The 27,695-nt window shown below is 42.0% G+C and overlaps 1 protein-coding gene across 1 annotated transcript in view; it reads right to left on the bottom strand.

Annotated features, from left to right (window-relative positions):
* BRINP1 (BMP/retinoic acid inducible neural specific 1) overlaps positions 1–27,695 on the bottom strand; it is a 172,747-nt gene that overhangs the window by 113,705 nt on the left and 31,347 nt on the right. Inside the window, exon 2 of the mRNA XM_004423372.3 lies at positions 11,024–11,291. Coding sequence (XP_004423429.1) covers positions 11,024–11,241 — 218 coding nt within the window. The 5' untranslated portion in view covers positions 11,242–11,291. The remainder of the gene's footprint in view (positions 1–11,023; positions 11,292–27,695) is intronic.

Here is a 27,695-nt window from a genome sequence, read left to right as displayed (position 1 = left end):
CAAATATTTGTTGAATTGATGCACAGGTGAGCAATTCCTTCCAAAATCAGACGATCCCAAACCATTTAGCAGTGCAGAGACTTCCATATCATTTGTATTCATTTCCTTCTTTCTTACATGAACCACACTCCCCCATCAATATGATATAAAACCGGGTGTCATGCTAGAGTCACAGAGAGCCCCTCACAAGTGCTCAGGGATGGAGGCTGCACCTTGCTGGCCTTCTCTGAACAACAAGCCTGCAATTTGAGAAAAAGCAGAGCTACCCCCACCACACACACACACCCCGTCCTGAAATGCTGCTGATTGCTGTAAAGGTGCTTGGGTAAAAAGCCACCCCGAGGGACCAATGTCTCCTGAGCATTACACATCAAAGACAACCTGGCAGGCACTGTGCAGCGGGAACTGGAAGATGAGATGTTGCAGACTGCTCCCATCACCTGGGCTGATTAATAAATTAGACACTTGCAAAACGTGGGACGTGTACTGTTTACAGGAATCAATATGTGATAGCTTAAGGATACCTTGCCAGTGCATAGGCCTCTGGATTCCTGCCACATGTGCCTCAGGGCATCAGAAATCTTCCTTTCTTTGGCCCTCTTTCTCTTCCTCCTAACAAATGTCCTCTTAGTCTAAGAACAGCAAATCTGCCTTCCTAGGGCACATGGGGTGCAGAGCACACAGGTCAAGTATCTATCCTATTGCTGGAGGTCTCCTGCAAGCCTTCTCAGAGTCCGTGTTGCTGAATTTCCAGGGGTTGATGCTTCAGATAATTTTGTTAGTTATCAGTCCTTAAGCCCTTGCACTATGCTAAACGTGATCATATATTATCTTCTTAAATCTTCACAACAATCGGGGAACGTATCCTCATTTTGCAGATAGAGAAATTGAAGTTCATAAAGTTTGAGGAACGTGTCCAGGATCTCATGGGTGGGAAGTGGCAGAGCCAGTATTTAAACCAAGGTATCCCAGAGTCTAAAGACTTGCTCTTTATCACTAAGCTATAGCGACTGTTTTAGGGTTCACATAAGCTTAGATACTGACTTGCGGCTGGAAGTTTCCATCAACGTTTGCAGGGGCAAGTCAGGTGTAGATAAAGGGTGGGATGCAAAGCCTTCCTCTAAGCCAGTCTGGAAATCCACTGCTAATGAGACCCAGTAATTCTTATGCCCAGAAGGAAGGCCTTGAGAGATAAAGAAATCGCCTGGAGGCAGAAGCCTGGGCATTCTGGTTCCTTTTATAGGAGATACAAAGGTATCCAGCAGCTGTGGAACTCTACATAAAAGAATGCATCCTGCCACAGGGTGCCGGGGATGGAATTGGGGCAGGTAAGCCTGGACGCAGCACAGGAAGAGAGCTGCCTGACGGGTAGGTCCGAAGCAGCTCTGTTGGTGGCACTGAGTGGTACTTGAGAGTTAATGGACTCCATCTTTATTGCTTTTGTCTTGGCTCCAGCGCTCCCCTCTTCTCTCTTGAACAACTGGCACAGCTTTCGAACCCTTCTCTCTTACTCCCTTCCACACATTCCTCACGCTGCAGCCAGAGTGATATTTCTAAACGTATATCAGACCATGTCAGGCTCATGTTTCAAACTCCTCCTTGTTTTCCTGTTGCCCACACCAGGCAAGGCACAGGTTCTAACCTGCTTAACTCTGCTCATCAAACATGGCACAATTTTTCTCTGAGCCAAAGCATGACCACAATATAGACTCAATGTCTATTTATCAAACTGTAGGGCCCACCCCACAAATGGAGGCTGAAATCAATTTGGTTGGTGAGTACCAGCATTTTTTAAAATAAATGAATCAAAGAGGAATAGATTGCATCAGAATGGAATAGAATAGAAAATATTGAGATGCATCACATGTAATAAGTTTGTCTTTTTTCCATGAATTTTTACATCAATCATGTATCTTTATATCTCTAGTTTTACTGAGTGTCAACGTAAAATATATTTTTTAGCATGAGTTAGGGTCAAGAATGTAAAAGAACAAAGGAAAAACACTGCTCTCAATAGCTATCTGGTAATACTCTGATAATTAACTAGAGTTGGAAGGTTAGTTGAAATCAATTTGCCATCCCAAATTCCTTTCATTCTTGGCTCTAACCTGCTATCCAGCCTTATGTCCTCCATCACTGCTACTCAAAATACACATACACACACAAAGACTTAGAGTTCCAGGCTTTCTTCTGCCTCCTTGCTTTTGCAGGCACTACTCCATCTGCCTGGGCTGCTTTTCTCCCCACTGCCTTCTCCCACAATCCTAATCCTCCTGGAAGACTGAGTTCAGCACCCCTTTTTCTAGGACGCCCTCCTAGACTTGTCTTTCCCTCCCATCTTTCCCCATGTTTACCATCTCAATGCTAAGGGAAGTTCCCTCCCCGCCACAACCATGGCACCCAGGGCATCGCTCAATCAGGGAATTGAGCCCATGCCATTGTGATCGCCTTTCAGTCAGTTTTCCCCAAGATATCACGAATTCCTTGAGGGCAGGGATCAAGGCTTTCCTCTTCCCATCCCCAGGGAACAGTGCAGAGCCTGCTCAGTAGGAGTTTGGACATCAGTAAACATTTTTCAAATGAATGAGTCAGCTGCAGGTGCTCCAGATCATGGATCCAGTCCTTCTCTTTCTTCCTTGGCCAGGATTTGGAGCATAGAGTCTGAAGTCCCAAGGGCTTGTCTCTGCCCTCCTTCTAATTTCCCTAGTCCTAACAACGGCCATGTGTGCCAGTTTAAAGACACTGTGTCAGCCTGTCCATATGAGGGAGGTGTGCAAGCCAGTCCATTTTCAGACTCTGCTCCTGACTAAAGCTGGACAATTGCCATGCGGAAATTACAGCAAACGAGGGTTTGCAGCTATGGAAGTCAGTTCAGTAATGGCATGGGAACAAAGAGATAGAGTACTGCAAAGTTACCAGTTTGGTGGCAATAAAGCTATTGTTCTTGGAAGTGAAAGATCAATTTTAAATAATCATCATGAAAGATTATCATTGAATTGACACCAAGTGGCCCAGGAGCTGTTCACTGGGTATCCCTGCTCATTCCCCTCTATTCAGGGAGACCTTGATCAGAAATTTGGGTTAAATGAAGGAGAAGGTGCGGGGAGGGCACAGGTTATTGGCTCTCACCAGTGATGCCAACTGCTAAGTGACTGAAATTGAGAATTACAAACACGGGACATCATTCCATTTTCATCTCCTTTTGAGCCTACTCGGCATGCTTTAAAAGGAATAAACGGTATCTGTGAATGTACTTGGTCCAAGCTGGTTTTTAATGACTCGGGCCATGTGTCTCTGAACCTAACAATGGACCCTAAACATTTTACTTCCCAAGGAATACTGTAGTCAGTGGAGAAACCCACTAGATCCCTCAGATCTCCTGGAGGAATGGAGACTGTTTATTTCTGGACTGGAGTACCAGTTTCCCTTAAATCCTGCCTCTCTGCAGCAGGAAGCAAAAATTGATTCACCTTTCTTAATGCATCAACGGCCACCCTGATCTGCAGCTATGTCTACACACATGGAAAATCCCTTCTCCTTTGGTCCTGCAATCAGACTCTTTGGGAATCCAGCCATTACACTGGCGCCTATATTTTAACCATTCAACTCAAACTCATGATGTTCAAAATCTAAGACCATTTATTAATATCCTTCCCACTACCCCTTTTCCCTTTTTCCAAAAATACTTGTTCCAGAGCAAGGTTTCTCATCCTCCACACTACTGACTTCGTGAGCCAGATCATTCTTCGCTGCAGAGGGCTGTCTATGCAACATAAGGTGTTTAGCAATATTTCTGATTCCTGGCCTCCACTCACTAGATGCCAGTAGCATCCTCCTCCTAGCCAACTGTGACAACCAAAAATGCCCCCAGACATTTCCAAATGTTCCCTTAGTGAATAAAATCATCCCTGATAGACAATCATCACCCTAGATCAGTGGCTTTCATGTCTATCTTAGACCAACTAAATCCAAATATGTAGGGAAGGACCCAGGCATTGGTATTTTTTAAAAGCTTTGCAGGTGACTCTAATGTGCAGCCACTGCTTTGCATATTGAATCAAAGTTTTACCTTATTCTTCAATAGTGGCTCTGGCCTCTGTAGAAGTTCCTGTCTCTATGCCATAGGGTGAAATGCCAAATTTAGGAATAAGAATAGCAGTTAGGAATAGTGGAAATTTGGGAAATGAATATTTCAGAAATAGAAGAAATTTGAGAAGTAAAAAGGGAGGGAAAAAGAAATATAAGGCTACTGCTTGTAACAGGAAAACTGAAGCTGCTAATGTCATTCCTCTTAATCATAAACGAGGAGGTAGATTCAGACCCAAGTGTGTGAAGCAACAACTCCACAGGTTGGGTGGCTTCCTCAGCCAGGTGCCAGCTCCCCAAGCTGAAGAGACATCCCTGTAAGAGTGCTTTGACACAGGCTGGTGTCCAAAGAAGCAATACTCACACTGCTGAAGCCAAGAATAGCCAGCAACTCCTTAAGCCTGCTTTCCAATCCCTCTGAGAAAAAGAGGGCGTATAGTCAAAGAGGTTTAGTCAAATATGTTAAATAGTCTAGTAAAGATCTTGAAGAGCCCTGTGGTCAGAGGCCTGTGTAACTTTGATTTCTCAAACAAATATATTGATGTCATTTGGGAGGCAACATAGTTGGTTCAGCATGCAGGCTCTGGGGCATGCCTGTGAAATATCCTACTCTGCTGTGAATTAGCTCTCTTTCCTTGGACAAGGTAGATAAGTGGAGATAACAATACCTACAGGATTATCATAAGGATCAATCAGATGGAATAATTTATATATACTGTGTCCATGCTAAGCACTTAGTAATCTTTCAATGTAGCAATTAACTTAACATTATTGTTGGTGGTGTTATTATTTATTTGACTATGGGGGCATTTTTTTTCCAGAAAACCCTTTTAACATCACATTGAACTAGAGTTCGTTGAACTATAAAGTATATAGTAATATACTTTAAGAAATGCTGATTTAGACTAGTTGTCACCACACTATTAGAAACACAATTCTTGCAAAAATCTTGATATCAAGATTCTTTCTGGAATCCAGGCTGGTAGTTTCTTTTCAAGTTCAACCACAAGCATCCTGAGTGATGCAGTGGTATACTTCTCTCTCACCACCAATTGTCTGTAAGCTCTTTGAAAGTAGGGACCTGCCTACCTTGCACATCACTGACTCCCTAGTGAACAGCATATGGCATACTTAGGTGCCTAATATATACTCTTGAATAATTTCTAGATAAGCATCACATCTCATTCACCTCAGTAGAACCATCCACCCACCCCCAACCCCATTCATTTAGCCAAGTAGTTTTACCACAAAACCAACCACAGATATTTTTGTGAAACCCATGAGGGAATCATCAGGATAGCAGATTAGAACTGAAATTCATGCAACTCTGAAATAAATATGCAAGATGGTTAGGCAATCAGACTTGGTTTACCAAGATTTGATTTACACTTGACTTTTAGGTACTTATTTAGAGCTCAAAGGAAGGTGCACCATAAGCCACAAACCACTTGCTCTGCAACCTGCAGGAAAAACCACTCAGTATAAAACCATCTCATGTGGCATAGTGACTGCCATGATCAGCATCTCCCCTCTGCCCCGATGCTTCAGAATCAAAGCCTTCAAAGGGTACCACAATTCTCCTATTAAATCCACCTCTGAAATAATTAATAAGTTTACAGAAATTCCTCATGATCTCAAAGCCAGGGAAAAATAAAAAGAAAATAAAACACAAAAAGAAACACAGGAAACACCTTTGGACCAAAATGACTTTTAAATTATTATGGGAAGAAAAGAAATAATTTCTAACAATGCAATCAGCTCTCCGAGGTAGAGGAGAGAACGCACGTTTATGCAGCTCCTGCAAATTCCAAGCTCTTTATGCTTGATATCTAAGTTATTTCTCGCCACAATCACACAAGACATTTTATATTATCTCCATTTTATAGATGAGAAAACTGAGTCTCAGAGAGGTTGCAACCTGTCCATGGTCAAAGGAAGTCTCTTGGTATTTGCTAATAAACCAGGTAATTAAAAACTAAAGAGAGCTGTGATAGCACAGAGTTAAGAGCTCATGTTGTGGAGTCCAGAGCCTGCTTCTGATTCCCAGCTCTGTCACTTCCCAGATGTGTGATAGCGACAATCTGCTTAGGCTCATAGTGCCTGAGTCTTCTCGTTGGTAATATTGACAATCATCATATTTCCCTCACAGAATGGCTGTGAGCATTTAATAACTAATATATGCATCGGCTTAACAGAAAGTGAAAATAAATGATTTTACTAGAATGATGGTTTAGAACCTTAAGAAAAAAAAAATTCCAGATATAAGAAAATTTAAATTTTACAAAGCATTCTCACACTAACTTTATCTCATTTCACCTAGTAGGTAGGACAGACATCAACATCTCTTTCTACAGAGGAGAAAATTGAGTCTCTGAGCAGTTACTTATTAATTTCTATTCTATTCTATTCACGATAATTGTTTGCTTACTGACTCTTTTTTTCCTCTACCCTCCACCTCCAACGCTGAGTTTGGCGGAGGGGGGAGTGGACTCTGCAGGTTGTGGTGTGTATGTGTGTTTGTGTGTGATTTATTGTTTTCTTTTGGTCATATTTGTATTACCAAATCATAGCAGAGCTTATGGAACACAATTGGTATTAAATTCTACAGCAATGGACCTATGAATGAGTGAAGGATGCAGGAATGAATTTGCTCAGGATAAGAAAGCTAGACAGTGGCTCCAAAAATAACTAAAACACTAGTCTCCAGAGTCCGAGTCCAGAGACCTCTCCAATGCCCCACGCTATATTTTCTAGTGACAATATTTCATGGAATCTTGGAATTTCAGAGAAGGGAAGGACCTTGGACACCACCTTAGCTAACACTCCCATTTTACAGATGAGGAAACAGTGGCTCAAAGAAGTTCCATTACTTGGTCAATATCACACATCACTGAGATAGGCAAGCTGAGCCAGCACCCAGGTTCCCTGACTCCAAGATCAATGATGCTGCCACTGCACCCCGGCAGATTTGAGTGGAAAACTCCCCCCAGTATCCATGTGTTAGCTCAGGCTTCTGAGTGACAAAACATGTGCCTCGTGCACCCAAACCACTGCTTATGCACATATTATTGCTCAGCTTGTGAAACAACATGAGAGAGGGCTTCTGCTGGGATTTAATTTGAAAGTTTCTCATCATTGCCAGTGGCACTAACTCCCTACCATGACTCTATGAGCTGAAGACAGTCTCTGTGTGCATATGCATGAGGAAGGAGACAGCCTTAACCCACTTAAGTGAGGAGAGAAGACTTCCTCCCAGTTTCTTTCTGAAGCTCCCAGATCACCCTGGATTCTAGCCTGGATTCAGGGTGGGGGGACTGGCCCAAAGCTTGAGGTCTAGGACATTTTAGAAAGGCTGGCTCTCTAGCTTAAGACAATGTGGCAAATTCTGGTATTTTCTTTCATGATGCAAATGTCAAGATTCTAATGTGCTGTGTCCATGTTAACACCCAGGAAGACACACTGGAAATCGCATGTGGACATGCTTTCGTGTTTCAACAAAGCAGCATACAGCAAGGGGAAAGCATCCATTGACAACTGTTCCAATGAGCATGTTTTAGTTGGCTTTTGCTTTGGTCTGAACTTGGCCTGGATGGGCACACATGTCTCTGGGTACCTATTTGCATGTGTGCCCATGTGCATAAGAGCTTCATCTAATCTTTGCACATAGTAGGTGCCAAATTAATGTTTATAGTATTAAAGCTCTCCCAGTTTTGGCTATCATGCAGTTTTTTCTTGGTAGCACTTATAGTGTGTGTGTGTTTAATTAATGTCAGTCTCTCCTCTGAGAGCAGGGACCTTGTTTGTTTTACTCATTATTGTGTCTTCTGCACCAAACCCAGTGCTGGGCCTGTAGCTTAATAATTATTTGAGGATTAAATAAAGGAAGAAAGGAATAACTAGATGACCAGAGGCCTGACTTCTGGGTTGAACTCCATCATTTAATTAACCACGTGACCTTAGTTAAACCTTATACTAATTTTAGAGCTAGAAAGGATCTTAGAAATCAGCTTGTTGGATGATTGCAAACTTTGTTTTAGCAGTGGAATCCAAAGAAAAGCATGCACGAAATCTGAACACAAAAGAAGATGCAAACTCTCTCTTGCATAAGGGCTGTGCAAGGCTGGGGACCACCTCCCCCACTTCGCCTGTCTTCCTACACTGCAGTGGCTTCTATGACTTCTTTAACTGACCCTCAGGATTTCAAAGAGCAAAGGTTGAAAACCACTCATCTACTTCAAGCCTGTCATTGGATAGATGAGGAAAGTGAAAACCAGGAGAAGAAGGAGTTTGCCTAATATCACAAGACCAGTGCCTGGACAGCTGGAATTAGTACCCAGATGTTCTGAGCCCCAACTTCATTATCAACATTGCAGTTCACAGAGTCTCTAAAACTACCCCAAAATGTTTACAAAGTGGTTGTGAGGGAAAATGTTTGGAAGAGCCCTTTCAGAGCTCTGAAACACTCTAACATTTGGAAGCCATGCTGGGGAGTTATGCAGCATAGTGGTTGAAAGGAGGGCTTTGGGGTCAGATAGATCAGCGTTTGTACCCTAGCTCCATTCCTTACCGGACAAATAAGCTACGGCAATGCACTCAACCTCCCCAAGACCTGGTTCTCCTATTGGTAAAACACCAAGGCACTGCTCACCTCACAGAGGATGTTGTGAGAATTGAATGTCCTCCCTTCATGGCACAGCATAAGCACTCAATAAAAGGCTGCTACTGTTGAGCCTTCTGTATTTGTGGGTCTACTCAGTGTATCCACTTAAGTGTAGGTTATTTCAACAGCAATCACAAACATATATTAATCATCTAATATGCACGATATCTCCCTTATAAAACTCCAGTATAGCCATTACTCATGTCATATCATGACTACTTATCCTCAGGACAACTTATTCCCAGTGTCTAGCACAGGGTCAGGGCATATAATAGTTGCTAAAAAACATTTAGAAACAATGAATGGATGCCTTTAGTTCCAGTGTATTTATTAGTTAGTGGTTATGGGCTTATAATTACTTTGTATCCAGTCCAGCCTTCACCTTTTCTTGGCAGCTTAACTTTATTCAAGTCACTCATCTCCTAATCTTTAAAATGGAAATATGAGCCTCAGTCAACCCAACTTTAAAGTGTCCTCAGGAGACTCAAATGGAAGATAAAGCCACATATAAAACCAAGAAGTTATTATTATCTGACAAAACACAAACAGAATAAGATATCTGGATCTTTACTACTCCTTCTGTTCCCTTAAATCCAACATCTCAATCCTGCGTCTTTCCCAGTACCAGGGATTTCAATATTGGCACGTTCTGTTGAGTAATCAGTGAGCATCCATATTTGGTTTATGCATAGTCATAAACAGCAATGGCTGTATTCTGTCACAAACTATTTCAAGGACCCAAATTTGAAATTAAGTAGATAAGTATTGTTCTTCCATTATTTAGGAATAGTTCTGCTAAGGGGTAGACCTTTGAATCAATATCTGCATTTTTTGAAATTCTGATATTCTTCTCTTTTGAAAGAAGAAATGCCCCATATTTCTCATCCCTGTGCTTTTTTCCTTTTCTTGCTTACCTCATATTCATTTTCCTATATGTTCCTGCTTTTCATCATCCCCAGAGCACCTTCCCCTGATAACTCTCCGAATATTTACCACTCTTTAAGGCTCACAGAAAGTTCATCTGTGAACGCCTGCATAAATAGAACCATTGCAAGACCTCAGTCACTAGCGGGCCAACTTTCAAGCTAGGATTTGAATATTCAGCATAGAATCACAGGCATTTGCAGCTGGTACAGATTTCATGAATCACTCATTCCCAGTCCACAATGCCACAAAATGTGCAAAGGAGACAAGCCCATTTTCATATCAAATACACAAAAGATTTAAGACCTGAATCCATGCCTTCCCAGCTGCAGGCCAGGGTTCTATCCTCCACCATGTTTCCTGCCTCTCTATTCTAATTGGCCCAGAAGTGTTAGCGTTTGCCTTTCTTCCTTGACCTTGAGGACAAAGATGACACTTCTAAAGAGTTTTTTGCATTCTCCAGTTCATTTAAGTTCACAACATTTATTGTTTGCTTATGATACGAGGCAGAACAAAATCACTCTGGGGATCCAGAAATGAATTATATTTTATATATATCTAAGTCTTGCCCTCATGGAGTTTCCAGTTAGGTGAGAAAGAAATACTAGAATGCCCTCCAATTCCAAATGATTGAAAATTAAATAGTTATAAGTGTAGAGAGCTGTGGAAATATCAAAGAGAGGGTGATCAAGTGGAATGAGGAGAATCTAAGATGGTTTCAAAGAGGAAAGAACATTGGGCTAAGCCCTTTTTGGATGAGTAGGATTCCAACAGCCCAAGAACCAGTTCAGATCTGCTCAAGAAAAGGTTGTTCATTGAGTGTCCCCACTTGTTTCCAAATGTGTGAATATGTTTGAGTAGGATATTGGGTACATTAATAGCATTTGCAAAACAACACTACCTACACCTGGTTGGCTAAAAATATTGTGACTATGGATGCAGACAAAACCGAGTTTGAATCCCAGTCTCGCCACTTACTATGTGACTTTAGACAAGTTATTTCACTTAGCTGAAGCTCAGTTACCTCATCTATAAAGTGGAGAAAACAAATAGAACCTATCTCTCTGATGGTTATTATAAGGTTTAAATGAGATAACATATACAAAGTACTAAGCACTGTGCCCAGCACACAGTAATTACTCAATAAATATTAGCCATTCACACGTCTCCTTGTCACTGTTAATCTCTTGTGGAAAGTAAAAAAAAAAAAAAGTGAAAAAGTAAATAATATCCTGCTGAAGGGACATGATTCCTACAGCTCAGATGCTTTTCCATACAAGTGCCATACCAATGATGGACCCCAAAAAGCACTTTATGAATGAAAGGCAGGGGCTAGCTTAGCCCAGCTCTTACCTGTATATTTTATATCTGGTTGTAAATCCTTGACGGTGTCTTTCCACAAAGGATAGGTAGCTCCTGGAGTGGTGGAAAGGCCCCCTGTCTGAAATAAGCCAATCAAATTCCTTGGAGACATGTTGGTCTGTCCCAGCTGGTTCCTGGTGGGAGGGCTGCACTGAGATACGGCCCCATATAAACAGGAAGTAGAGGAGCTCAACAAACCTCCAGTTCATGCTTTTCTGCCGGCCTTTTTCCTCTCATTCTTGCTCCATTCTGTGGAGTCCTGTGGAGAAAAGAATAAAAAGAGAGAGAAAGGGGGGAAAAGGAGGAAGCAAAGGAGGGAGAGAAGAAAGAGAGAGAAGTGAAAAAAATAAATAAAATAAAAGGAAGAAAGAGAAAGACAAAGGAAAAGAAAAATGGTATTAACACATCATAATACATTACATCAGTAAAGCGCTTTAAGGTTTACAAAAATCGGTACAGTGTCTGGTTAAGAGCACGACATCTACAGAGATCTGGGCTCGCGTTCCTGCTTCGCTGTTCACATGTTGTGTGAACATGTACAAACTGCTTAACTTCTTAGGATGCAGTTTCCTCGTTTGTATAACAGAGGATGGGCTTATGTGCCTATATCTTGGCACTTGGCATGTTGTAGGTGTTCAAGGCATGCGTGTTGAAAAAAGGAATGAAATGAACAAATGCAGAAGCAGAGTCTGATACAGCCAGAAAGGGACGAGGAGACAGAAGTCAAGGGTCTGTCCCACCTAGTATCTTCACAAACAACCTACCTCGCATAACAGAGACTCAGCAGAATGAGAGTTCCTTTCTCTCCTCCTCTCGTGCAGACATGTACCCACTGAACACATGCTTTGCTTTTGCATAATCAGATGAATGCACAAAGTCTTAGGATGGCTTATGATCAGGACTATCTGGGCTGGATACCTTACAGATGAAGAGTTCGTTAGAGTACACTTCTACCATGCTCAGTGGGATGTCTCTTTCACTCCACGGACATGTGACCAGAGAATGCACCTTGGTGACTCTGAACCTCAAGGTTCCCTGATGCTCACAAGGAAAACTAAAGGCCAAGGAATTAGGTGAGGTCTTGCCCACCTCTTTCTTTCGGTGGCAGCATAGCACAGCGGTGCCATGCTGCAGAAACACTTAAGACTAGGGCAGAGCTTAGACAGAACCTCCTTGTGGGGAGGGGTGAAGAGAAACCAGAAAGCCATACTTAACCTTTGGAAAATTTACAAATTTTGTTTTTATCATCTCATCATCATTCTACTTACTAGTTTACTGCTGTGCTGTCTGTGTCCCCACCCCACTTATTCTAGAAGAGCTTATGTTACTTCACATTGAAAAGCAGCTTTGAATCCAGGTTCCATCAGTTACAAACAGTATTATTTCAGGCCAGTCATTTAACTTCTCTGAGCCTCTGCTTCCTTGTCTGTAAAATGTGGTTAACAACAGCACCTACAGCCAGAACTAGCGTGAGAATGAAATGGCACCACTGACGTAAAGTGTTCTACCCAGTGCCTGGCATTTAGTTAAGTGCTCAGTAAATGGCATCAGTGATGATGAGGATAATGACAATGATGAATGTTGGTGCTGCTGTCCACTTATTCCCTGTTGGGAGCGTCTCTGCTCATAGTGTCCCCACTGCCAGGCCAAGTCCTATTTATCCTTCCGTAACTAACTGAGGCCAACTCCTCAAAGGTCATTTCTTTTTTCTATTCCTTTTAAAAAGTGTTAGTTGTTCCTTTCTCTCAGCTCTAGCTGCTCGTTTTATATAACTGTACGTTAACACTTATTATCTTTTATTACACTCATTTGCTTCTGTGTCTGTCTTGCTCATTGGGCTGTGAGTCTTTAACTGGAAAGAACTTTTAAAAGACTGTTTCTGCACATGGCTAGCTCTGTGACTCTGGACAGTCACGTCCTCTCTCTAGATCTGTGATTTTTATGTCTGCCATTTAAAAATGTGGCAAGGGCACAAACATTTTATCAAGTGTAAAAATAGGTATAAACATGAATAAATATGATAGCTTATTTGTTTACTCTTCCAGCTGAAAATGGGAAGAAAGTAAAGCTAAAAAAGAGAAAATCAAAAAGAGAGAGATGTGAATATCCTATCCAATTGGATATTTCCCTCTGTTGCCCAATTGCACCATTTTATTACGAGCAGCTACGGAAATCTGCTTGGCACTGCAATCCCCAGCTGTCAGGGGCAAAGGAGAGGGGCACGTGAGCAGAGGAGTGGGCTGGCAGAAGCTGTGGCCTGAAGTTTTGTTCAGAGCCTAAAACAAAGCCGTACATGTTGAGTGCAGAACTGTAACAGCTACAGCTGCCAAAACTGTCTGCCAGAGCCCACCTGAGTGGCAAGCAGGGGGTGGAGGTGATTGTTCAGAGAGCCCGGTGGGGAGCTACAACACACTGAAATCGCAGCATGTCACCTATCCAGCCCTTCTACACAGCTTCTGTTGTAAGAGGGTATGGGGGGCAGGGGGGCCTCTGAGAGAATGCCTGGCTGTTAGACTCTTTGCAAGGAAACAGGATTCAGAGCATTGCAGCTTTCAAAAGAGGAACGCGGCGTTATGTGGAACAGCAGCATATATGTGTGTGTGTGTCTGCATGTGTGTTGAGTGAGACATCAGCCTATAGTCCTAGAATTAGCTGAAATTTGAGGGATCTATTCAGTGCTTCCCAAAGTGGTGGCCATTTTGATCCCCAAGGGACATCTTTGATTGTCACGACAGAGGGCGTGCTACTGGCATCTAGTGGGTAGAGGCTAGAGATGCTGCCACATATCCTACAACGCACAGGACAGTCTCCCACAACATTGGACCCAAAATGTCAATGGTGCAAAAATTAAACCCTGCTCTAATCCAACTCCCTTTTACAGATTGCGACCTGAGTGGCCAATTGGGCTGGACTCCTGTCTCCTGGCTCTTGGTTTTCATTCTGCCATGCTGTTTTGACAGGGCAGTGGGTGTATGTGGGGCCTGAACCTTCTTTGCTGTTGGGGCCTGTGATGCAATCTACATTTGAGCAAGTAGAAATGAGTGCTTCGTGGAAGAAGTCGGAATATGTCTCTGTTGACTTAGAAAATCACAATAATCCACAGAACATGAAAAATGAAAATGAAAGTTTCTATAAGGTGCATTTTAATAGAAATCCGTATTTTGTTGGGCAAGAACAAGGACTAGTAGAGACGTTACCCAAATGTTGTCATACGCTGACAGACACTGTGACTCCCATTCTGTCAACAAGCCCATATTGCCACGAAATGTACTAGAGACTTGGGATAATATAAGGGTCACATGACTGGTATTTATTGAGCATCTATTGTGTGATTGGATCTAAAAATATCTGTTCTCTTGGTAGTAGCCAAAGCATACAGTACAGAGCAGATGTTAATAAAGGTTTATTCCATGAGGTAGGGACAGCTATTCCACTTAACAGATGAGCATCTTGGGACTTGGAGACATTTAATAACTTTCACAAGCTTACAACTCCTTTGATTCAAGATTCTAACCTATGTATATCTCATTACAAAATCTGTATAGTTTCCACTACATCCCCTACCCTCACCCCACCCCAGCTGAAATTAGGTCCTGCCCTCCAGAGATTCAAAATATCATGGGAGAGTCACACCTATGGGTGAGGAATTCTAATATGAAATACTCTGTCATAAATACTATAACGAAAGAAAAAAGTCCAATGGAGGAATAGATGACAGAGATAATGTTTTCAACCAAGAGATCTGGAAAGGATCCTACAGAAGAGGTGGTATTTGAGCAGAGCTTTAAATAGCATAGAAGGTTTTATTAAGCAGAGATGGGGAAGACGAAACTCCAGCAGAGAGTGTAGCATAAAACAAGACTTGGGGGTGGGAGAGGGCAGAGTGATGGGGTGTGTGCCACGGTGGCACACAGAGTAGCAGAGGTTTTAGTGAGAATAAGGGTCCACGAGGCATTTGATCACCCATATTTTTCTTTCTCTCTCTTCTCTCCCTCATCAAGCAAGAACTGGGTGTTTCATTTTGGTGCTGTACACTCAGGACAATGCATTGGGGATGTTCAAGAAATTCATTCATTCATCCATTAACATATTTAGATGGAAATTAAATACTGAACAGAGTAGCCAAGGTCCTCAGGGAATTTATTTTCTACTGGATTGGGAGGAGTAAACAAATGAGCAGTCACCATATGTATGATGGTGAGGAATGCTCTAAAGAACATCAAAGCTAGGCAGAAGGATTGAGAGCGAGGGTGTTGCTTTACATACAAGGTGTTCAGGAAAAGCTTCTCTGAGAAACTGGTTTTGGAGCAGAGGCCTGAAGAAAGAGAAGGAGTGAGTGGTACAGATGCCTCTGGGGAAAAAGAAATGTCAGTGGAAAGAAGGGAAAGAGAGAGGGTCAGCATTGGTTTACCTTTGGACATAGAAGTCAAGTTGCATTTCAGTCTCCCATGGGGGACTTTCTGTGTAGTTGCTGTGAAAGTCAGTTTGAGGAAGGAATCATGCATTTACTCAGCATATACTGTGTCAGGAACCCCACTAGTTGCTTTACACATGTGACCTCATTGCAATATTGTAAGAGGTTATGGTCCCCATTTTATACATGGGGGGAGGGGAAACTGAGGATAAGAAAGTTTAAGTAACTGACTCAACACCACAAAGCTGACAAATGGCAGAGCTAAAATTGGAAGTTGTGCTGTTCAATTTGAGAGCCACTGACCATGAGGCTATCAAGCACTTGAAATGTGGCTAGTCCCAACAGAGAGGTGCTGTAAATATAAAATACAGACCCAGATGTCAAAGACTTAGTAGGAGTAATAGAATCTAAAACATCTCACTAATATTTTAAATTGGTTACATGTTGAAATATTACTATTTTGGATGTATTGGATTCAATAAAATATATTATTAAAATTCATTTCACTTGTTTCTTTTTAATTGTTTTAATGTAGCTCCTAAAACTTTAAAATTATACATGTGCACGGTATTCTATTTTTTCGGACAGTGCAGGGCTAGAATGAGCCTTTTCTGCTTTGTAACACTGCCTGGGAAGGTCACTCATCCATCTCCACGTTTTTATCAACATTCGGAGAATCCAATTCACTCTCACCTACAACTGTTTGGTTAACCCACTACGTACTTGCTGCCACCCTTCAAAAACCAATAAACAAGCAGACAATAAATATGTTACAAATAAAAACTCCCATGCTCAAGGGCCACACCTCCCAATTCTCATCCTTGAGACAGCTCTGGATATCCAACACATTATCAGAACTGTTGTTTTTCCAACATTCATAACAGGGACTTCCTGCCACTGGGGTTTAGAGCCTGTGAAAGAGAGACTGGTTCTATTCCAAGCGCTGCCCTTGACCCCTCCATGACCTTCTGTGAGTCACAGGCCCACTGCTGCGAGGTGCCCTAGTGGCCGTGGAGCTGCTGACGTGGGCTGCAGCATGGAGAGCACACGGGGCCCTTGGCTGAACCGTGCTATATATAAGCCTGCAGTGTTATTAAGGGAATCGGTTTCATCCCACGCAGAGCACATTCTCTAATTGTTGCCATTGTAAATTATCTACATCTGAGAACATATGCAGGAGAAAGAGATGAGAGAGAAGGGCCTTCTGGCAGCAGTGCCACCAAGCTCCTCCTCTGGAGCTTTCTACATGGATTGCTGGGACATTGCCCACATTCTGGGCCAGAGAATGGAAGGGAATGCTTCCTCCATCCCCCACCCGTGGGGCCGCTGAGGCTGATGACCCAGTCTGAGATCACCCACATCCAGGCTTCAACTTCTAACCCTGTATCTCCAGATAAGACTTCTTACCAGAGAGACAAACCTACAAAGCTGGGTGACCTTGAGCACATTAATAAACCCCTCTGTGCCTCAGTTTCCTCATTTATAAAATGAGGGCAATAATAGGAGGTTGAGTACCTCTTAGGCTTCTGATAAGGATTAAATAAGATTTTAAATACTTCTATTTGAGTCTCAGTTCAAGCCCAGAACAATAGACACCAATAGATAACATATTCTAAAGAGAAGTGCATGACCACTATACAGGACTTACAAAAAAAGGTAGCCGAAATGCACTTCTTGAGATTCTTAATTTCTCACCCACATGACGGCATAAAGAGTTAGATGTTGGGATCACGAGTGGAGTTTGAGTGAGAACTGACAGCGTGCCATGAATCCTCCTGCCCACCCCTAAACAACTCAGGGGGAGAGTCAGGGTTGAAGCCCCTCACCTCAAGCTTCAAAACAAGACCACTCAAGGAACATGAAAAAATGTCCCCAGTAGTGTGGGGGAACATGGTGGATTGGTGTCTGACTGACTCCAAAGAAATCTAAAAACAGAATTCTAAAGAGGGAGATCTAAAGAAGGGCAGGCTGAAACCTGGTGGCAGAGTAGTGGCTGCGATTTGGGAAGTAACTGCTTAGCTCATGTGTGTCAGGAATGTGGCTCCCATGGATGAGAGGTAGGCCACATGCAAGAGAAAGCCAGGAGAACTTGCCCTAGATCCTGATCTGGAGGGAAAGAAAATTCCAGCAAAAGGAAACTGGAATCGCCCTGCCATTTACCAAGGGTCCCAGGAATGACTGGTTGGCAAGCAGTTGAAAAGAGATGCATTTTCCTTTGTCAAAGGAATCACAAGTAAGAGATCCCAGAGAAGATGGGAAGCTCCAGATACTGCTAAAAATGCTGCATGTGAAAAACATTAACACTGAATACCTGCCAAGCCCTCAGAGCACTGAAGTTAAGTGGTCAAAAAAGTACTAGATGTTAAGTGGTCAAAAAAGTACTGGTGGAGGAAGACTCTTGCTAGCTCCTTACCTCTTCATCCTTGATCAAACCCCGTACCCTGAAGAAGTCAAGATCAAGGTTAGCAAGATGGAGGAGATATGGAAAAGTCCTAAGTTGGGGGAAAGAACAGGAGAATCTGGAGGAAGAGTGAAGTTTTTCACTTGAAATAAAATTTGATTTATTTGTTGTAATATACTGAACCAGACACATTAATTACTGAACCAAGACCGTATATGAGGAACAGAGGTGAACAGAAAAAATATTGAATGGAACTTGAAAAAATCATGGACTTGCCTTAATTTTCATTCAAATGTCAGGGAAACCCAATTCAAGAGTAAATTTAAACAGGGAGAAACAAGAATCAAGTTTTTTTGTTTGTTTGTTTTGGTTTTTTTTGTGAGGAAGATTAGCCCTGATCTAACATCTGTTGTCAATCTTCCTCTTTTTGCTGAGGAAGATTGGCCCTAGGCTAATGCCCATGCCCATTTTCCTTTACTTTATATGTAGGATGCCTGCCACAGCATGGCTTGATAAGTAGTGTGTAGGTCTGCGCCCAGGATCCGAACCTGTGAACTCTGAGCTGCTGAAGCGGAGCACGCAAACTTAACCACTACACCACCGAGCCAGCCCCTCAAGTTTGTTTTTGATTTTTGCTGATCTAACTATGAATCTTGTTTGGTGAAGGAAAAGATTCCATGTATTAAAACACTTACCTCAGTGCCCAGCTCTTACAAAGTAAAAGTCCAATGAAGTCCAATTGGAATTTACTCATCCAGGCACAAAGAGCAGGAGAAAAGTACCAGAACTTCTAGAGTACATGTTTATTACCTACTTTCAACACTTAGCCCAAACATCAGACAGCCACAAGTGACCAACGATACTGGAGTGAAGAATGGGAGTCCTACAGCACGGAGAGGCTGGGTTCCATCCTCCCTTCACTTTCAGTGTATCGTGATGCTTTGGCGTGTATCTATGCCTAGTTCATAAACTATAGAGTTCAGGATTATAGTATCTGATTTTAACTGAACCTAGTCTCACACAATGGGCAAGTGGCTTAAAAAGAAACTGTGGATTGGCAATAACGATAATAACTCAAGTAAGCATGAACGAGAAAACGGCGGAGGACCAGCCACATTCCAACGCCAAACCAAAACAATGAGGATCTAATCAGATTTGTCAAGAACTGGCCAAAATAATTCAAGATGATCAAGACGACCAATTAAAATATGGATTTACGTATACTATTATTAATGCTGACCCTTGCTCTAAGTGGACATTGAACATTGGGGAATTGTGATATTAGCTAGTAAAAGTAATATGTGTAACTTATATACATACATTCATGGGGAAGCATATAGTCAAAATTTTGTACTGACTGTTATGTGTGTGATTATAAAAAAGTCTAGAAACCATTGGAATGAATGTTCATTATAATTAGTATATTTTATGTTATTTTCAAACACATAATCAACATCTCTAGGAAATCCCATAAGCTTCCCAAACTCAGAATATCACAAACTAAAGCCATCAGCACTCTCTCAAACATCCCCCTCTCCTGGTATTCCCCATTCAGGTGAACCACACAGTCTCCTCAATCATGCCTGTGAGCAGTCTGAGACTTTTCCTAAATTCCTCCTTCACCCTATTCAACCACATCCTCCACCACCACCATCACTATCTCCTCATCTTGTCAATTTACTTTGTTTTCATATTCATCCAATGCTACTGATGAGTTTATCCTTCTCCTGTCTACTCTGTAAATCTCAGTGTGATCCTACACTTCTCCTCCCACTCCCTTAAACACTTTACCTTAGAAACCTCTCTTTTTTAAGCCCATTCCCTCTTTTTTTTTTTTTTTTGTGAGGAAGATCAGCCCTGAGCTAACATCTGCCAATCCTCCTCTTTTTGCTGAGGAAGACTGGCCCTGGCCTAACATCCATGCCCACCTTCCTCCACTTTATATGGGAAGCTGTCACAGGACCGCTTGCCAAGCAGTGCGTCAGTGCACGCCCGGGATCCAAACCGACGAACTCCAGGCGGCTGCAGTGGAGCACGCGCACTCAACCACTTTGCGCCACCGGGCTGGCCCCCCATTCCCTCTTGACATCTGTCATTTGGAACCTGGCTCTCTCTTACTTGGACTATCACAATCATCTTCCTACTGGTCTTCCTGCTTCATATGTCTCTGCCCTCTTCGTCCTACGCACCACTCTAGCTGCCAGAGAGATTTTTCTAAATACATATATGACCATGACACTCCTCTAATTAAAGAGACTCAACAATTCCGTATTGATTGCCTTAGCTTTTAGTCTTGCATTCAACAATGTTTATGAGCCGGATCCTTTATAGACTCACCTTTTCCTACTTCCTCTTTTCCACATCCCACCCTCAATTTACCATGTTCTCCAGACTCTCCCCAACTGCACCCACTGAACACACTCTAAACTTTCATTCCTCGTTGGCTTTGCTCATGCTGTTCCCTCTTCTTGCAACGCCCATCCTTATTTCTCAACTTTACAATAGGGTATTCATACTTCACACTATATTTTAAATGCATTAGTAAGGGTGAGTAAAAGACTACTATGCACCTGCTATATGCTAGATACTAGGCCAGACTCTTTCTCATGCCCCGTGACATTAAATCCACAGAACAATCCTATGAAATAGATAGCATTATTTCTAGTTTGCAGATGATAAAACTGAGACTCTTCTAAAAAAACCTGGTGATTTTTCCAATCTCACGTTATTTAAAAATGGCAGAATTAAACTTCAGCCTAAGCCAATTCTAAGTTCTATGACTCAGTGCTTTAATATACTAAGGTAAGAAACCATATCATCCTTAGTTGTAGTTTTCTTATTTCGACAATCATGAACAACCACAAATTAACTGTAAAGATGCTAATGAAGAGAATGGCTAAGTCAACTTGAGGTGTGAAACTTCTGGAAATGTTGAATCCAGGGAAGGCCATGGCAATCCGCAAGAAAACTGAAATAGGTGAAATATTTATTTTTGTGATTTTTTTGTGGATCCTAAACACCAGTTCTTGTAATTAATAATATAAGTTATGTATAGCATCTTTTTCTTCATCAATATTTCATTTGAAGCCACATTTAGGAATGTGAAGATTTAAATTCAGAGAAACTGCCTTTTAAGGTTTCCTTCAAAATTATCAACAGTCTCTGCAGGAGATCTTTCAAAAAGGAAAGTGAAATTAACATTTTGGAATGACTTTTCTGGGTCAGTTTGGAAAAATTCAACAAATATTTGTTGAGTTCCTACTATTGTAATTAGCTCTCACAGTCCAGAGCAGGAGATGGACAAAGATACAGGCAATTTAAATATAATGTAAGAGAGCAAAGACAGGGTATACCCAGTGTTCTATGGAACAGGGAGCCTCAAGAAAGGGACTCCAAGAACACACCCTGGAGATGGCATCTAGGTAAGGTCTTAGAAGATAAAGAAGCATTTGTGAGGTGAGAAAATATGGGCCCTGTGCTTCAGGCCAGGAGAAAAGCATGAGAAAGGAATGAAGGAGTATGGTGTGTATATAAGATCTACGAACATTTCAAAGTTACTGCAGTGGGATTTCGAGGAAGGGAGTTGCAGGAGATGAAGCAAACAAGCTAAATGGGGTCACTTCTTTTATAATCATATCTTTACACATGACTGGTAGTTTCCAGAAGACATAGATTCTTTCTCCCCTGCCCACCATGTATGCCCGGGATCTGGAACCAATCATATGGTGGGCACTAAATCAGTATTTATTGAATGAATGAACCAAATAAATCAAGAGCTAGGACTAGCCCTGTGGGGTCGCAGGAAGCATTGAAGCCTTTTAAACAGAGGAGTTCCATGTTTGTGTTTCATTTTAGATGGATTACTCCAACTGTAGGAAGTAGTGGATAGATTTAAGAAGGGACAAGGATAAAATTGAAGAGGCTATCACAATAGTCTAGGCTAGATATGCTCTGAACAAGATTTGTTATATTTGACAGGAAAAAGTAAAAAAAAAAAAAAAGTGAGAGGCAAAATTAGCAAGATTTGGTGACTGCCTGGGTGAATGGGGTGAAGAAAGAAAAGTGTCTATGATGACTCCTAGGTCTGGTTTGATTAGATTGATGATGGTTCTATTCATGATCATAAATAATAGTGAAAAAGGAATGGATTTAGAGTGAATGATAACAAGTTCCCTCTTGGACCTGTTGAGTTTGAGAGGTCTGTTGAACATTCAAGTCAGAATTTCCAGTAGGCTATAGAACCCTGAGTCCAAACCAAAAGAGAGGCCAGGACTAGAGGCAGAGATTTGTAAATCAATATGTACTAGTGGTGGTTAGAGCTGTGGAAGTGGATAAGAACACCCAGTGAATATGAATGAGACAAGAGTAACAGAAACAATTATGGAGCAATGCTCATATTTAGGCAGGATAAAGAAGGAAAGAATCCATGAAGTAGAGTAAGAAAGGATTGTAAGAGGGAGAGGAGGAAAATCATGAGAGAATAATGTCAACAAAGCCAGAGGAGCAGAAACATTTAAGAAGATAAGGGTCTCAAGTTTCAAAAAGCTACAGAGTAGTCCAACATGATAAAGATTCGAAACGCTTATTGGACTCAAGAATACAGAGGTAGCTGACAGTTTCCCATGACTTGATGGGAACTGAAGATTCATTGAAAGAGATTAAGGCATGAATGGGACATGAATAAATGGAGGCATAGAGTGTAAAGTACCTGACAACGAAGGAAAGATCAAAAAAGCAGTAGCTAATGTTTCTCCTTTCTCTCCACCAGAGAGGGAAGCGAATAGTCAATAGAACTACTTTTTTTGTAGAAAGATGAGGATACTTATAGAATCAGAGAACAGATTCAACATTAAAGAAGAAAAGAAAAACATCAGAGAGAAAGGCAATTAGTACTGATTGAAAGAACAGCATGGGATCTGGGGTCGGGGTGGAATACCAAACTCTGTACCAGTCAATAGGAATCAAAGAAAAAGAAGAAAGTGTCCATGGCTTTAGGGAGCCATATGCTGGTAAGGGAGATAAATCCATATACCCCAAATTGCAAAACAATGGATTGAGTTTTATCAGAGACCTGAACAAAGCGTGGCTGGAACAAAGGAGGGGAAAAGTGACTCAAACAGAGCCAGTTCAGGAAGACTTCTCAGAGGCTCTGAGATTTCTCTTGGGCTCCAGTGGTTCAGGAAGTAATTGTCCAGCTGAAGGGAGAGAAAAGGACTTAGAAGGCTTTTCAGGTAGTGGGACCAGCGTGAGCAAAAGACATAGGATCATGTGATTTGCACCTATTATGTGCAAATCACTAAATTAGATGCTGCATGGGATACAGAGCTGAGTGAGAAAAAACTGCTCTCCCTGAGGAATACTGAAGAGCCTGGAGTTAGAACAGGATGCCAAAGATGAATACTGGCACTATACAGGTACTCAAAATACAATTGTTCAATAAATAAACAGTGTTCTGCTGAGCTAATGGCTCTGAATTCTTCCCTGTGGCTAATCCATCTTAATATTCAGTGGAAGAAATAAATAAAACACTTAAGGTTCCATCTGAACCCAAATTTCAGCATTTACTCATCAAAAGGTCTGACCCTTGGCTTGATGTTTCCAAAACTTTATTAACAAAAATAGCTGAAAGGTTCCTGGTGGATCCATTTGGATAGAAGCTCCCTGGGCTCTGCTCGTTCCTATGTAATGACCTCATCCCCTTACAGAATGCTTTTTAAACGATGAACTTAGAGGATGCTACAACTTCTGCTTGTCAATGACAATCATAAAATCCAAGGAAGAAGGTAGGGGACACATCTGAGTATTTAAGCAGGTGCTTGGTCAGAATCATAGATTTAAAACTATGTGGTCAGTTTGGAGATTGTTAAGTGCCCTCTCTCACCCCCACTCTCTTAAGACACTCCTCATTCCATCCTTGCATTCCAGCAAGACTTTGTGATGCAAAGGGATCGAGCTCCCATTTGATCTCAGAGCCACTTTTAACATATATAAAGTAGGGATTTATACCTCTCATTCCTGAATCGAGAGAATGAACATTCAGCAAGGTAACACCAGTAAATTATTTTAATAAAACATACATAATTCACTTAGTCCTCAAAAGAAGCAAGAAGAAGGTATGATTATTATTCTCATTTAATGGAAGAGGAAACAAGAGGCCAGAAAAGTTCAGTAATTTGCACGCGATCTCACAACTAGTTTGTTATGTTGTTTTGCTTTTTTGTTTTATTTGTTCATTTATTTACTTATTTATTTTTTTGTGATAAAGACTAGCACTGAGCTACCATTCGTTGCCAATCCTCCTCTTTTTGCTGAGGAAGATTGGTCCTGGGCTAACACCCGTTTCCATCTTCCTCTACTTTATATGGGATACCGCCACAGCAGGGCTTGGCAATCTGAACTTGCGAACCCCAGGCCACTGACACAAAGTGCGCAAACTTAACCACTATGCCACCAGGCCGGACACCTTGTTTTATTTTTTTCAACCTTAATCCAGTAAGTTTGGCACTCTATTGCTAGCAACACACAAAACCCTAAGAGAGAACAGCAATTTCTCAATACACATCTGCATACACACAAAATTTGCTCAACTAGTGTTTTTTCATTGACCCTCCTGTGATTCTTGTCTTGGGGTCTTCCTGCTGCCACAAGTGTCCCTTGGTAAACACGTGCATGGCCAAGTCTGTCTTCCTCTATCACCACTGTCTCTCTCCAACACTCTCTAAGCTCCCACAGATCCTAGAGCTGTCATTCTTTCCCAAATCTCCAGTCCTATTAATATGGGAATCAACCAAAGGATTCAATACTACCCTGCCTTTGGCACTCCTTTGGGTTTCAGAAAAAGTAGGCCACAGACCAACAAAATCAAAATCACTAGAGATGCTTAATAAATATTTAATCTGGACACTTCACCAAACCTACTGAATTACAATCTCTAGTAAGAAGGGTATAGGGATCTGCATTTTTAATAAATGCTCCAGGTGAATATTATGTACACTAAAGTTTAAGACCCACCATCCTGTCAGGTGACAGAGATGGCCAGGATGACCTGAAGCCATTGCTTAACTCTAAGAAATGCCTTGCTATTGTTGGAATGTCAAGTATCAAGATAAGCTAGAGCTGGGGTCCTTCCTATCATCCTTCAAATCCCAAATAAAAAAAATCATTGCACTGTCTGATTTCTAAGGGCTCAACCTGCCCCATCTGTGTGATTTTGAGAAAGCTTCATCAGGTCTCTGAACATCTGTTTTCCTATCCGTATTGCTAGATTTGGGAACTCTGGATTAATAATCCTAGGCACCATTTTTGAGTCCTTACCAGAGTAATGATCATGATGAAAACAATTTATGAACATTTAGTGTATGACAGGAACTGTTTCAAGAACTTTACAAATATTATTTCAGTTGGCCTCCACAACTACCTATGGGACAGGTGTGGTAGACTAATGGCCCCAAATCATCACCCTTCCCTATAATCAGCACTTTGTCATGTAGTTTTCCAGCTCTTCTACTAAAGAGGTGGAGTCTATTCCCCATTCCTTGCTCACCATTTAGGCTCATTATTGTAACTCCTTTTGGTCATTAGCATGAGGCAGAAGTGATGGTATGCCAGTTCTGAGCCTACACCTCAAGAGACCCTGTGGGTTTCTGCTTCACCTCTTGCGCTTCTGCTGCTGCCACAAGAAGGACGTGACTGGCATTTCAGAAGGAGGATGAAAGACATGTGGAGCAGACTGTCCAGCTAACACGCCTCAGCCAAGCCAAGCTTAGAGCAGAGACCCCAGCTGAAAAGCAGAAGCAAGAGCAACCCAGCCAAGATCAGCGAGATTGGCTTAGATCAGCCAGCCCCTAGCTGACCCATAGACGCATGAGCTGTAATAATAAATGCCAGTTGTTTAAAGCTATTGAATTGGTGGTATGTGTGGGGGTTGGGGGGAGGGGAGCTAACAGACACGTGAGGTAATATTACTATTCCCATTTTGTAGATAAGGAAACTGAGAGTCAGTGAAGTTTAGTAATTTGTTCAAAGTCACATCATGGATGGTAAAAGTCAGAGTTGAGATCTGATTCTAGGTCTCTCCAAAGTCTAGGGTCTTCATGACCACACTGCACTCTGAGCTACTGGGCTGAGGACTCTGGTCTCTAAGCCGGGTGTACTTAAGCTAATGTAACTTGTGGGAGTCCCAAGCAGTCTCTGTTTTGTTTTTTGTTTTTTTTTCCTTGCTGAGGAAGATTCACTCTGAGCTAACATCTGTTGCCAATCTTCCTCTATTTTGTACGTGGGTCACCGACAAGTGGTATAGGTCCACGCCTGGGAACCGAACCCAGGCTGCCGAAGTGGAGCACGGAGAACCTAACCACTAGGCCACAAGGCTGGCCCCCAGCAGTCTCTATTTTTAAAATGCATTTTTGCCTCCAGACTTCATCAGAAATTCGGAAGGTGAGGTCCCAGAATCTGTGGTCTTAAAACACTCCCAAATGATTTTAATGCATTTGTGGGATGATTAGCCCATATTGGGAATAGGAGAGGAGGGCAAGTCTTGAAAGAGGGGGGCACTAAGTGTTCACTGAGGTTTTCTCCTTCTCGTAGGTGGTGAATGTGCAGTGTAACCTAATCCATCTATGCGTAAGAAAGGAGGCTTGCAGGTTTTAAGCCAGAAAGGAACAAGGTGTTTCATTGGGAGCTTGAGGAAAGAAGAAAAAAATTGCATCTTTTAGATGAAAGGACAGTTAATCTTCAAAACACAAATCATTTTTCCATACCACATTCCCTTCAAGCCTAGGAAGTCTGCTGAGGCCTCAAGTCAGGCAAACAGCTTGTGTTTTGCAGATTAAGGAGCCTTTAACCCAAAGGATCCATTTTTGTGAAACTCCAAAGGAAACGCTCATCTATTTCTAGCTGATACACTCCCTGACAGAGGCGGCTTTAAATACAGTCCGAGAAGCTGGCTGCTTCCTGCTGGGCCTGGGGCCTAGCACACAGTAGGCAGTTAGATAAATGGGAGAGCTCCTAAAAGAGATTCTTTGCCCAAAATATCATACTTGCTTCCTTGCCAGGATGCCTCAAATGCTCATTATAGAATAAACACAACTTTGAAATATTGAAAGATCCCCTTCAAGGAAGAAGGCTAATAATGCCGAGCAGCAGGAGCGGGCATCTATCTAGCACTCTAGAACTGATGGGACATACCACCTCATCTGATCCCCTCAACAACACTGTGTCATCTGCAGAATGGGGAAACTGAGTCCTCACTTCACAGGCAAGGAACTGGGTTCTAGAGAGTTGAAGTAGTGAGCATGAGAGTATCCAAACATGCTCCTTCATAGATCAAACACCAGCCCCAAGGCAACCAGCAAGGCTAAAGCCTGAAGTAGGGTTATTTACGGAGAACAAACTAGCGGATGCCATGAGGTTTAACTGACATTGGACTAGGCTGAGTCAGGATGCCTAAATTCCAGCCCCATTCCTAATACCACTGCAGAGGCAAGATGAGGTCAGCAACATCCCCACCACTTCTCTGGAATGCAGTCTCCGCATCTATAAAATCAGGAAGGTGGCTTATGTTTTCTCAGATTTCTTCCAAATTTAACATTGTCTCAGGCTGTGATTCTATACTGGTGAAATAAAGAAGAAACTTACATATTATGAGAAAGAGAGAAGAAGAAGAAGAGAGGGAATGAAGGAGGAAGAATTGAGGGAGAGAAAGAGGAAGACACGGAGGGAGGGAGAGAGAGAGAACCAGGCTCAATTTTGGCTTGCTTTGGATGAGGGGAAATCATGCCAGACAAGAGAAATGGAGTCTGAGGAAGTGAATGGATTTGATTTGTCTAAGCCTTAGGAAAGCAAATATT

This window comes from Ceratotherium simum, chromosome 29, assembly GCF_057802395.1.
Source record: "Ceratotherium simum simum isolate JZ-2026a chromosome 29, ASM5780239v1, whole genome shotgun sequence".
Taxonomy (NCBI): domain Eukaryota; kingdom Metazoa; phylum Chordata; class Mammalia; order Perissodactyla; family Rhinocerotidae; genus Ceratotherium; species Ceratotherium simum.
Note: the sequence above shows the minus strand (reverse complement) of the source record. Positions and strands in the feature narration are given on the sequence as shown.